The sequence below is a fragment of the Nuphar pumila genome, chromosome 6 (genome assembly GCF_984573655.1).
Source record: "Nuphar pumila chromosome 6, dmNupPumi1.hap1.1, whole genome shotgun sequence".
In the NCBI taxonomy this organism is placed as follows: Eukaryota; Viridiplantae; Streptophyta; class Magnoliopsida; order Nymphaeales; family Nymphaeaceae; genus Nuphar; species Nuphar pumila.
The window spans coordinates 18658159-18671647 of record NC_143254.1 but is presented as its reverse complement, the minus strand read 5'-3'; the positions used below and the strand labels follow the sequence as shown (position 1 = coordinate 18671647).

General features: G+C 36.2%; 1 protein-coding gene across 1 annotated transcript; it reads left to right on the top strand.

Annotated features, from left to right (window-relative positions):
• Positions 1-315: 315 nt before the first annotated feature.
• LOC149834186 (protein ABA DEFICIENT 4, chloroplastic-like) lies at positions 316-13304 on the top strand. The gene is made up of 5 exons (XM_090009301.1): positions 316-490; positions 9992-10092; positions 12743-12871; positions 12958-13046; positions 13175-13304. Exons 1-5 carry the CDS (start codon positions 316-318, stop codon positions 13302-13304), a joined length of 624 nt encoding a protein of 207 aa, XP_089865427.1.
• Positions 13305-13489: the final 185 nt, after the last annotated feature.

Sequence of the window (13489 nt, the reverse complement as noted above, 5' to 3'; positions counted from 1 at the left end):
TGTTGTTTGGCGAAATGAATTGGGTGATGTAGAAAATGAAAAGATATTGCTGGTGAATTTGTTGGTCAAGAAGGAATCTTGGCTTCTGAGATAATGTACCGAGTACAGGAGTGACCACATTGATTTGTGCAATCGAGAAATGAATAGGAGATTATGTGCAGAAAATGGATTTTCGTAATCTTTAGTTGTAAGCGTGATAGCAGATCTAACTGAGTTTATTGGTAATATATTGCCAAGATTTGCAAGGCAGGGACTGCGTGAGAAAAGAAATGAAATATCTTCTTATTTCCTCCTTTCAATCCCACTGATTGTTCCATGTCTGAAGATATTTGGTATGGTGACTGCTGTTTATATGAAATAGCTACTGCGGTCATGAGATATGGTGGCGGTAGCCATGATGAGTACCAACTATTGAATAGAGTTGGTGATAATGTTGATTTAGGTGTTTGTGATACCCAACTGCATTCAATGTATGATATGGTTGGTGAGAGTAACTGTTGATAAACTTCTGAATTATGATTCTCTTTTAATATTAGAATAAGTGGTGCTTTCACCAAGTCTTTTATGGAAGTTCGTTTCACCATCTAATCTTTGTCAACTGCACACAGCTGTTGGTCAAAATCTTTAAATAAAAGTGTCATGATAAACCGTGGGAAAGTGGGCTGTGTTGAGGGTTGTGATAGTGAAGAGAATACATAAATCTACATTACTATGTTATTAGTAATGAACAAAGGGTTAGGCCAGTTTACATCGTAACATTAATTTCAAATCATGCTGATTGATAGTGTGCACGCATGTCATCATGCTGATTGATAGTGTGCACGCATAGACATGTACAAGATCATATTTAGTTCTATTTTTCCATTGAATGTTGTTCAAGGATATTGATTAGGCTCTCCTTTGGGCTACACTCAGTTTAACTCAGTTGATTGTTTGCTAGATTCCAGTTTATCGCAATTTAGTAGCAATTTTCAGTTTGTAACCTATTTTCTCTTGTTATGATAATAATGAACATCTCTTTTGTCATTATCTTCGTCATCCTAACCCATGTTTTGATTTAGTTTCTTTTTGTTTCTGTGTTTTCTACTGCTTTCGTTTTCATGTTTTTTTAATGCTATTTTCTCAATCACCTCTGGATTGTGCTGGCAAGGGGGACCTCAATGGTTTTAACATCTGGACGCCAGCCAATGCAGTTGGTGGGTGGGTTTCCCTTGGACTATCCAAAAAAAATCTCTGGATTGTGCTGATGCTATTAAGATAACATTTTTTTCTGTTGTTTGGTCATAGTATAAATAAATTTTCTGCCCCTTTTATTCTTCCAATCATGAAAACTTTCATTTATCCTTTTCTTTGGAGAGATGGGAGTATTCTCTAATCCTTGGGGTCATTTTTTTCTTTCTATGTGAAAATTAATAAAAGGAGGAATCCGTCGTCTATTTTTCAATTTCCACTGTTTCATGGTGGGCAGTTATTTTGCATTATGGAAAATGGGGTTTTATAAATGTGTGGGGCTTTTTAATTAAGGCTATGTTTGGGAGCCTTGTGTTAAAATGTAAAACTGTACATATATGTATATATAATAATATTATATTATTATATATATATATATAAATACATTTTTAATTTCTTTCTTTTCTGTATTTTTTTTCCTTTATTTTTATTTTTTGTCTTTATGTCATCTAGTTCAGTTTGAACTAGAATGACTGTTGCTAGTCAAGTCCTGTCCAGACTTGACTAGCAATAGAGCTGTTGGACTGACACATTCCAACAGCTCTAAATAGAGCTGTTGGACTGTGCCCAACAGCTCTATTGAGCCCTCTTTCAGCTGTGTATATAAAGGGGTGCAACCCCTCTTGTATTTTACTCCAATGCTTCTTAAGCAATTGGTTTTTCATATCAATAAAGAATACATTTTTATTTTTATTTTGTTTCCAGTTATACCCTTTTTAAGGGTTATTCTTTAGTGTCATTCTTGACACTTGCGCTTGTTAATCAAAGCTCGTGTTTCGAAGATCCCCATTTCATTTCATGGTATCAGAGCCGCGGAAGTACTAAATCTTGAGGAAAAGCTGCCTCGGTTTCCGTGCCCGTTTGCAAAAGTGTTCGCCACTTGAAGAGAAGTGTTTTATCACTTCATTGGAGAAGATTTCACATCTTGTTGTATTGTTTTTTTTTTCTTTCTCATTTTCCTTCTTGTTTCTCTTCTATCCCTATTCTTTCTCTCCTTGTAATCGATGGATGACAATGATAAAGTCACCATCATGCCTATGAAATTAAGCGATACGAACTATGTAACATGGGCTTCAATCATGAAGCACCATATATGGGGAAAAGGCTTATGGGGGATTGTGGATGGTTCCGATTCAGAACCTAAGCTATCTCTTACTAAAAAGGAGGGAGATAAAGACGTCCCTCTATCAGAAGAAGAGAAAATCAAGGCTATTGCCTCATACGAGAAGAAATGGAAAGAATGGAGAATATCTCATGCGAAGATAATGTCATGGCTTATCAATAGCGTTGACATTAAAAAATGCTCAAGTCTTGCCAAATTTGATCATGCCGATAAGGCATGGGAATACCTTAAGAATATGTATTCCCTTAAAGATATTGCACACGTGTGCAACCTCCAAGAAAAAGTTTGAATGATGACACAAGGAGACAAAACTATTCGTGAATATTACAATGGGTTGTCCGAACTTTTGGAAGAACTTTCCCTTTTAGAACCAAAGTGGCATTGTGCCGAAGACATCGAGCTTCGTCAGAAACAACTCGATGTTGAACATTTTTACCAGTTTATCACTGGATTAAGGCCGGAATTTGAAACCACTAAATCGGCCCTACTTCACCGGGGAAAAATTCCTTCTATTGTTGAAACTATTGAAGAGTTAACAATGGAAGAAAATCGTCTCCGGAAAGGTTCTTTAAAAATTGAAGATGATTCCGTTTTAGCCGTGTCTAGACCAGGGAATCATGTTCGATCATATAGGCCTCCTCACTTTAACCGACAAAATGGTGACTATGATAAGAAGAAAGTTATTTGTCATCACTGTCATGAACCGGGACACTACAGGCCACAATGTCCCAAACTTAAGGAGCTGAGAGAAAAAAGAGCTACAATTGCTGGATCGGAGCCTAAAGATCAGGATGCACCAGTTTCCCTGGCCCAACTAATGGAGATCCTTCAACCTCTCATCAAAGGTGCCTCTTCCTCATCTGAAGCTTCAACCGGCGCAGCAGCCTCATCTTTTTCTGATTTAGGTAAAATTTCTTGGCTTCTTGACTCTGGTGCATCTTTTCATATGACCCCAAATAATCAAAGTCTATCCAAATGTGTTAAAAATAAAACAAGTGTGTCAAAGGTCTTTACTGCTGATGGGACTTCTCTTGAAATAGAAGGAATAGGAGATTTTGAAAAAATTTATAAAACAAAAAATTTTTTTATTCCAGAAATTAGACATGTTCCCAAATTAAATTTAAATCTTTTATCTGTATCTCAAATTTCTGATTATGGGTGTAATATTTCTTTTTCTTCTCATGGTTGTTGGGTACAGGATCGCCAGTCAGGCAAGCTGATTGGGGAAGGCCATAGAGAAGGAGGACTCTATTACATGGATTTTTTGGAAATGCCGAAAAAAGCTTTTTGTTATAATATTCAAAAAATAGAGTTGGAACTGTGGCATAAGAGACTTGGTCACCCACATGTAGCCAAAATCCAACATTTTCCAAATCTAGGGAATTTTTGTAACTCTGAATCATTTGATTGTAAAGATTGTATTCTCGGCAAAATGAAAAGATTATCATTTCAGAACAGAACCTTTTTCTCTTCAAGACCACTTGAATTAATACACTCGGATGTTTGGGGTCCTGCACCAGTAATTTCTAAAGGAGGATTTGTTTACTATGTTATTTTTGTCGATGATTTCTCCCGACATACGTGGATGTACTTTCTCAAACATAAGTCTGAAGTATTTTCATACTTTCAAACTTTTCATAATATGGTTAAAAACAAATTTCAAAATGATATTACTATTTTTCGCACAGATTCAGGGGGAGAGTTTTTATCCACAGATTTTCAAAATTATCTTAAATTGCATGGCATCACACACCAAAGATCTTGTCCTTATACACCTCAACAAAATGGACTGGCAGAACGAAAACATCGCCATATTATAGAAACCACTAGAACTTTATTAATAGCAAATCAAGTCCCTAAAGACTTTTGGGCAGAAGCTGCCTTAACTGCCACCTATCTCATTAATAGGATGCCATCTTCTTCGTTACAAAATATCACTCCCATTGAAAAACTTATGAACATTTCTCCAGACTACTCTAGATTAAGAATATTTGGGTGCAAATGTTTCATATTTACTGACAAAAATGATAAACTTTCCCCTCGTGCGATTCCTTGTGCCTTTTTAGGATATGCTGAAAACCAGAAAGGTTATAGATGTTTTGACTTCAAAAATAATAAACTATATGTGTCTAGAAATGTTTCCTTTCTTGAAAAGGAGAGCTTCTTTGATTTTAGAAAATTAAAAGACGTCACTGAGTACTCCTTTTTGCTAGATCTAACATCAACATCTGATGAATATGACCTTGATTGTAACTTTGATGATGATCCAAGAATTATTGATCTTAATGTTGAAAATGAAGAAGTTCATAGAGATACTAGTATTCAATATTCCAGGCGACAAGAGTCTAATACTCCATGTGCACTTGAGAAATATTCTAACATTCCAACTAGACAATCATCCCGAATCTCGAGGCCTCCAGAAAAGTTTGTATCATACGAGTCTTTCTCACCCACATATAGGGCAGTTATTGCATTAATTCACTCATATGAAGAACCATCCACATATTTTCAAGCAAAAAATGATATCAAATGGATAGAAGCCATGAAAGTTGAATTAGATGCACTTGAAAAGGCTTCTACATGGAATATTCAAGATCTTCCTCCAGGGAAGAAAACTATAGGATGTCGATGGGTTTATAAAATTAAAACCAAGAGTGATGGTACTCTTGAAAGATATAAAGCCCGTTTAGTAGCCAAAGGTTATGCCCAAGAATATGGGATTGATTATGAAGAAACCTTTGCTCCGGTGGCTCGTATGACTACTGTCCGAACCTTAATTGCCTTAGCTTCTATCAAAAAATGGTCTATTTTTCAAATGGATGTCAAAAATGCTTTTTTAAATGGAAAGCTAGTTGAAGAAGTATATATGGAACCCCCTTCTGGTCTAAGTATTCCTAAGGGTAAAGTCCTTCGCTTAGAAAAAGCTCTTTATGGACTTAAACAAGCACCAAAAGCTTGGTATGATAGGTTTAGTCGTGTTATGATTGATATTGGTTTTCAATTCTGTTTAACTGACACTGCTTTGTTTATTAAGAATTCTGATGCAGGGATCATTGTGCTTCTTCTCTATGTGGATGATATGATCATCACCGGAAGCGATAAACAGGGAGTTGAAACAATCAAAACACTTCTTAAATCTCATTTTGAAATGACTGATTTGGGCTTGTTGAGATATTTTTTAGGCATTGAAGTTGCTTATTCTCCTAGAGGATATTTATTATCTCAGACTAAATTTGCTTTTGATATTGTTTTCAGGTCTGGTATTACTGATGATAAGAAAGTTGACACTCCAGAAGTTGTTAATGTTAAAATGAAGATTGATGATGGAGAACTTCTTGCAGACCCTACTCCTTACAGACAGCTTGTCGGGGCACTTTCCTATCTATCCATTACCAGACCAGATATAGCACATGCTGTTCATACAGCAAGTCAATTTCAACATGCTCCTACTTCTGTTCATATGGGAGCAGTCATGCGTATTATCAGATACATCAAGTCCTCTCTTTCACGAGGACTTTTCTTATCTTCCTCCTCTTCTCTTGATTTAATTGCATATACTGATGCTGATTGGGGAGGTGATCCCAATAACAGACACTCAACCACTGGCTTTTGTGTCTTTTTAGGGGAATCATTAATCTCGTGGAGGTGTAAAAAGCAGCAGAAGGTATCTCTCTCATCCACCGAAGCTGAATACAGAGCCATGGCAACCACGACCATGAAAGTAGTTTGGCTCCGACGACTGCTTGCTGACATGGGAGTTGAAGCAACAAAGGCTTCACAAATGTGTTGTGACAACAAAAGTGTGATCTATATTGCCAGTAACAGAACATTCCACGAACGCACCAAACACATCGAAATGGATTGTCACTACGTCAGAGAGGAATATCTACACGGGATAATTGATCTGCCATATGTCACTTCAGAATATCAGTTAGCAGACCTCTTTACAAAGCCTCTCGCTGCTCCCCGATTTCACTTTCTCTTAGACAAACTTTCGCTCATTGTACCGTAAGTTTGAGGGGGAGTGTTAAAATGTAAAACTGTACATATATGTATATATAATAATATTATATTATTATATATATATATATAAATACATTTTTAATTTCTTTCTTTTCTGTATTTTTTTTCCTTTATTTTTATTTTTTGTCTTTATGTCATCTAGTTCAGTTTGAACTAGAATGACTGTTGCTAGTCAAGTCCTGTCCAGACTTGACTAGCAATAGAGCTGTTGGACTGACACATTCCAACAGCTCTAAATAGAGCTGTTGGACTGTGCCCAACAGCTCTATTGAGCCCTCTTTCAGCTGTGTATATAAAGGGGTGCAGCCCCTCTTGTATTTTACTCCAATGCTTCTTAAGCAATTGGTTTTTCATATCAATAAAGAATACATTTTTATTTTTATTTTGTTTCCAGTTATACCCTTTTTAAGGGTTATTCTTTAGTGTCATTCTTGACACTTGCGCTTGTTAATCAAAGCTCGTGTTTCGAAGATCCCCATTTCATTTCACCTTGCATTGATGTGGAAACATCCTCCTGTGAATGGTGTTGAAATGTGGTGTTGGGGCTGCCAACTCCATTCCAATGCAGTGTTTTGGCTACACTGCTGCTTCCAAACAGAAGAGACAATGAGATCACTGGCTGAAACCACAACTCACCTCTGATTCAAGGCTCCTGAACAGAGCCTAAGTGAAAATGCTAATACTTCACTTTATGTGGGATTACATGAATGGTTTGTAATATGAATGATGTGAAATCTGTTTAAATCATGATTAACTACATTATGGCATGCAGAATTTCAGACTTGACATGGGAGATCAATTTTTTCTTGATTTGCTTCTGATAGGTGGATTTTTTGATGCATGTGTGATCACAAAAAGATAAACTAGTAATTTGTACAAAATTACTGGAAAATGCTATAGCAGAAAATATTTATATGATTTGAAGTGAGGTTAAATTGTTACAATTTCCTTGCAGATTAGGCTTTTGCATCCAACTAAACCAAATAATTCATTCTGTGATGCGGAAATAAAATTCTTCCTTGCTCTAAGCTCTTCAGAGCCTCGTTACTCCAATCAGCGTGTTCCTAAAGTAGGGAGAGAATTACAAAAGGAGAAAAGATTTCTAGGGGATTCAAGGTTTTTTCTTTTCCAAACTGAAGTAGGAAGATTTGGTTCTCCAAGAAAAAATCTGTGTTTCTGCTTCAGGTAATTGTTTCCCCACGGTTGCCATTTTCTCTGTGTTATTTGGTTGAAGAATATCATTATAATTGTGATTAACCTTACCATGAATATCCTATATTTAGTTCCTAGCAATTTAATCTTGCAAATTAATGTGGAAAATATATGCTAGGAATAACTGCCAGCAATCTTTTTCTTCACAAATTTATCTTTGCAACTGATGCCATTACCAGTGAATGTGCTATATGATGATCATATGAATGTGTTATTTCTATCTGTATTGAGTTTCACTATGTTCATCTATATCTGGCATTGTCATGTTCACATTTTTCAGATGCAGGATCAATTATAATAACTATTCTGACTGCAAGTTTAATTTTGAATTGAAACTGAACTTTAAAGATGGCGTTATACCATTTTCTATAATGTGAATAACCTAAAAGAACTAAAAAATCTTGTACATATTGATGCATAATTTGATCATATTCTACATGTCATGCTTAACTAGTGAAGTAAGTTCTTTGCGTATCTGTAATATGACTGGTACTAGAAATGCATGTTATATGCTAAACTAAGTAATCCTAATCTTGTAAATTCATGGCCTGTGTTGTTTGCTATATCACATAGGTGCGGGTACGAGTGCAGATGAGGCGATGCGGCACTTTAAAAAAACTTGGGTGAGGTGGTGCGGGAAGGGTATGTATATATATATATATATATGTATATATATATATATATATATAAAAATTTTAACAGTTTTAAGTTAATATTAAGTATGTGTGTGTGCATTTATGTATTTATATATATAATATAGATAAAAATAGACTTGATTAGGGTTAACTGAATCTACTTTTGGATAGAAACGAACTTGGTTGACTTCACCTACACAAAAGAAGCTGTTTCCAAGCGTCGCACCTGCCTAGCTGCGGGTGCAGTGCCCTGTTAGAAGAGTCTGTGTTGCATATAACTGGACCAGGATTCAACCAAAAGAGAGCCAAATGCTGATTAATGAGTAAGAATATATGGGGCAGCCCAGTTTTAGAAATTTCCTTTCAGCATCACGTTCCTTAGGTTAAACAGGATTAAGTCCTGACTCCACCTGAACTTGGTCTCTGGTTGCCAGAGCATTGTTCTGGAAGAGCACCGCAGATAGGAGTTCAGTTGGCTGGCGGTGGACTTTCAGCCACCCTAATATCCCGCAGATGAGAGTTCAGCCAGCCGGCAGTGGGCATTCAGCAACCCTATATATATATATATATATATATATGTGTGTGTGTGTGTGTGTGTGTGTGTGCCAAAACCATCCAAAATGCCATTCTTTGTGTGCTCCTTTACAAGCTACAAATCTGCGAAACTGCTCAAAATAATTTGTGATGTTTCAGGTTTATCTTTGCAAAATGATAAAATAGGAGCAACTTAGAAATATGATAGGTTTTTTTCAAGATGTGAAATGCTTTTTTGGTGAATATTGCACTTGGGTTTTTGCTGGTATTGTGGATCATCCCCCTGCTTGTATTTGTTTATTTGTTTTTTCGATTAATTGGCATTTGGTGCATGGTTTTGGCGTATGCACACACACACACACACACACACACACACACACACACACACACACACAGAGAGAGAGAGAGAGAGAGAGAGAGAGAGAGAGGTTCACTGCTTAAGGCGGCTGCGCCGGTGTTGCTCTTCCAGCATACCACTACACAACAAATATTGAGACAAAGTTCAGGCTGAGTGCTGTCATCAAACCCGGTTTAAGGGAATGGAAGAATCTGGAGAAGATGAGAAGGGAAAAACAGTAATTTTATCAAGCATAACTACTGTTTTACTATCGTTAAACGCTTGAGTGAGATGAGGCGCCTGTTTGAGAAATTATTTCCTTACTCAGGCACCATTTTGTAAAAATCTCAAAAGTTTACCAGGTGTTTGTAATTAGGTCAAAAGCTAGATGGGTATTTGTAAATTTTTCTTTATTTTCTTTTATGATCTTGATCATTTATTTTATATTTACTTATATGCATTTTCATTTAAACTTCATCATTAATTAGATTGCATTTCAATTTTCAACTTATATTTGTTATAGATGTTTTTAATCATACTGATTTAGGATTGTTGTTCAAGAATTGCGCTTAAAATGATAAGGCTTTATTTATTTAGATTAAGAATTTTGAATGTACATAATCATATGGACATTTTACATAGATCAACATCTATTGGTTATGCTTTGGGTATCTAATCTGTCTTTTGATATTCATTCTTTTACAGTAATGGCCTCTGGTGACAATCAAATTAAGATCCAACAGTGTTTAAAATTTGTTGGCGAAAACACGTTTTGATCTTATCAAAAAGGCCGTAGATGTTCATAACACCCATACAGAGATGCACATATCAATGCATATGATGTTAAAAATTCAGGACCCTGTTTTAGAATTTACTGAAATGTATACATCTTTGCAGGGCTTGCAAATTCTCAAATTGCCTTTGGAGTTTTTACTGTTGGAACTGCTGCTGTTCTTCCATTATATGCTCTCATGGTTCTAGCTCCCAAGGCTGATCTGGTATATTATATATCTCTCAAGATTAGAAGAAAAAATATGCCTCAAGAAAATATATTGGTTGTCATCAGTATTCTTGTTGCACTTTAACTTGTCTATTTTGAATCAGAAAATATTTTGGTAAAAAATAATCAAAACAAAACCATTCCAAGAGGGAGGAAACCCCTGGCCATTCTTAGTGGGAATTTCAGCTTTATGGTTTTATGATCAAAGTTTTGAGATTTTGAACCATAAGAAGGCTAATCCAGGTCAGTAATTGCTGGATGAGCTGAAGTTTTGTTGACATGGTGCTTCACTGGGTCAAATTCATACTTTTATTTTCATATCAATGACAGAAAGACTATTACCAACTGTTCGACAAAGTGCTTGAATGCGGTACCTTCTTGTGCAAGTCTATCATTGCATAAAGACCTGTTTTTCCAATTGGTGAATATTTTAGACTTTTTGGAATATTTAGTTTTTCCTGATTTTAGATTTCACATTTTTGTAATTTTTAGTTTTTTGCTTGTAAAGCATGCGCCTACACACTTTGAAGCTTATGCCTTGCTTTAATGGACGCTAATACTTCACTTTGCTTAGTTGCTTTTCACAACATTGCACAGTTTGCACTATCCTCAACAGTTGGTTCTCTCTTTCCTCTCTGCTCTGAATTGTCAAAATGTTGCCATATAAGCTGTTTAATGCTAGATTTTTCCTTGTGCACCTGACAGCTGTCCCATGAATAGGATGCTCTCTCCTTAAGAACATAAAAAAGTAGGAACTTTTGATGAAGTAAATATGTGATAAAATGGCTTGACGCCAAGAGTTGTATATGATAATTTCCTAGGCACTTTTAAAATCAAGTCCACAAGGCAGCAGTTTCTAGTGGTGTCTTCTAACTAGGTGATATTAAAGGTTTATAAAGATGCAGTTGCATAGCTTGTTTGTATCTGTAATATAATCATGTTAATAGTTCAAATTTTCTGCTATATATTTTTTCTTTTTGGCAAGTCCAAGGTAAGCTGGTAATTTTTTTCCACAGGATATCCTAGTGCATATAAGACTATTTTCCTAGTGTTTCACACATGTAGCTGGCACTTTAATGTCAAAACTCACTTGTAACACGAAAAGTCGTGAAATAAAATTTCTTATTTACTGCACATGCCACATTTTCTAAAAGTTACTCTAATCCATGGCTGAAAGTGGTTCCACCAAGGGAAAACATATTATCAGAATTTTAGGTTGCAACTCAATTCCTAGTTCAATGGGCTTCTCACTACTCTTGCAACAACTACGCCTTCATCCCAAAACAATTGGGGTCGGCGATATGAACCAACAAAGAAAATCATTCTGGGTCTTCCACATGAATCCTTCTCCTCCAATCATTTCTATCCAATGCCATGTCCTCGGTGAGGTTCAAAGCATTCATATCCTTTCCTATCATCTCCATCTAAGTCTTCCTAGGCCTACCCAGACCTCTTTTAACTAATATATTTTCCCATTTCTCCATCCTTCTAACTGGAGCATCATTAGGCCTTCGCCGAATATGTCCAAACCACCGTAAACGATTCTCTCTCATCTTATTTTCAATGGGTGCAACGCCTACCTTCTTACGTATTTCCTCATTCCGAATCTTATCTTTTATTGTATTTCCACACATCCATCTAAGCATACGCATCTCAGCTACACTCATTTTTTGAATATGATGTCTCTTGGCAGCCCAACATTCAGTACCATATAGTAAAGCAGGCCTAATAGTCGTCCTATAAAACTTTCCCTTCAACCGCAATGGCATTCTACGATCGTACAACACTCCAGTTGCACTTTTTCATTTCATCCACCCAACCTTTATCCTATGATTTACATCTCCATCAATTTCTCCATACTTTTGAATGATAGATCCCAAATATTTGAAACAATCATCCACCGGTATTTCTTGCTCACCAAGCTTCACTACACTCCCATCACTACTTTGTTGCTTACTAAACCGACATTCCATATATTCTGTCTTACTCTTACTCAACTTAAAACCTCTTGCTTCCAATGTCTCTCTCCATAATTCTAACTTAGCATTAACCCCAGCTCTAGACTTATCAATCAAAACAATATCATCAGCAAACAACATACACCACTACTCTTGAATTCTCAATAATAAAGGTGCACTGAAATCCTTCTTGAAATGGATTCTTTAGCCTCAAGGCAAACACACATCTTTAAGTTCCTCAAGTGAAGCAAGGCTTTCACTGAATTCAATGTGACTGATACTACTCGACAGTTAAATGAGTGGTTAGGCCCATTGCTGCTGCTTGACTTGGACATCTGCAATCAACTTGAATTTGGATTCAGGCATTTGACTTATAACGACCTGCAGCTGTATTAAACGTATTAAATGGTTATTTCTTGCATCAATATTAACAAGAAATATTTTTTTTTTTCAATTATGATTCTCATATTGCAGAGGCACCAGAAGTTTGATCAATGTGAAGCTTATACTATTTTTCAGTTTCCATAGCTCAGACAGTAACATGGTTCCATGTTCATTACTAGTGTCATCAGTGTGTTTTTCACATGTTTTGCATGATATAAAACTTGTATACAGCAACATTGGAAGTTTTGTTTTGGAAAATTGTCTTTTTTATGTTAATGGGTTTATCCATTTACTTCCTGATCGCAGACCAAGAGATCAATGGAAAGCAACATTCCCTACATCTTGTTTGGAGCTCTTTATGCATTTCTTCTTTACCTTTCTTGGACATCTGACACTATACGGCTGATGTTTTCTAGTAAATACTGGTTGCCGGAGGTGTGTGCCTTCGTTCTCTCAGCTGAACTCAACTTATTGCCTTCACGCCTCTCTTTTCATTCTTTAATGCTTTTGGTACTCTATAGCTGTCTAGTATAGCACAGATGTTCAAGAACGAGATGACCTTAGCTTCTGCATGGATTCACTTATTAGCTGTTGATCTCTTTGCTGCAAGGTTTTTACTTCCATCTGTTGTATTTCATACTTGGCGAATATTAAAACTTGTTCACATAGAATTTGGAAGAAGTGCAATGTCTTCTTAGTAGTACTGCTGGTTTTATTTTAATTGCTTGTGGCTGTCAGGCAGGTATTTCTTGATGGGCAGAAGCACGAGATTGAGACCCGGCATTCAATATCATTATGCTTGCTCTTCTGTCCTATTGGGATTATGTCTCATGCAATTACAAAAGCAATCACCAAAGGGAGATTGTGATGCAAAATGAGAGATGTATAATTGGAACTGTTGGCTTGCTTATTGAGCATTCTTATGTTAATGACAAATATGTCAATGATAATTTAAGATCACTTGGGTTACTGTAATTACCCTATCAATGAAAGTCTCTCTCTCTCTCTCTCTCTCTCTCTCTCTCTCTCTCTCTCTCTCTCTCTCTCTCTCCC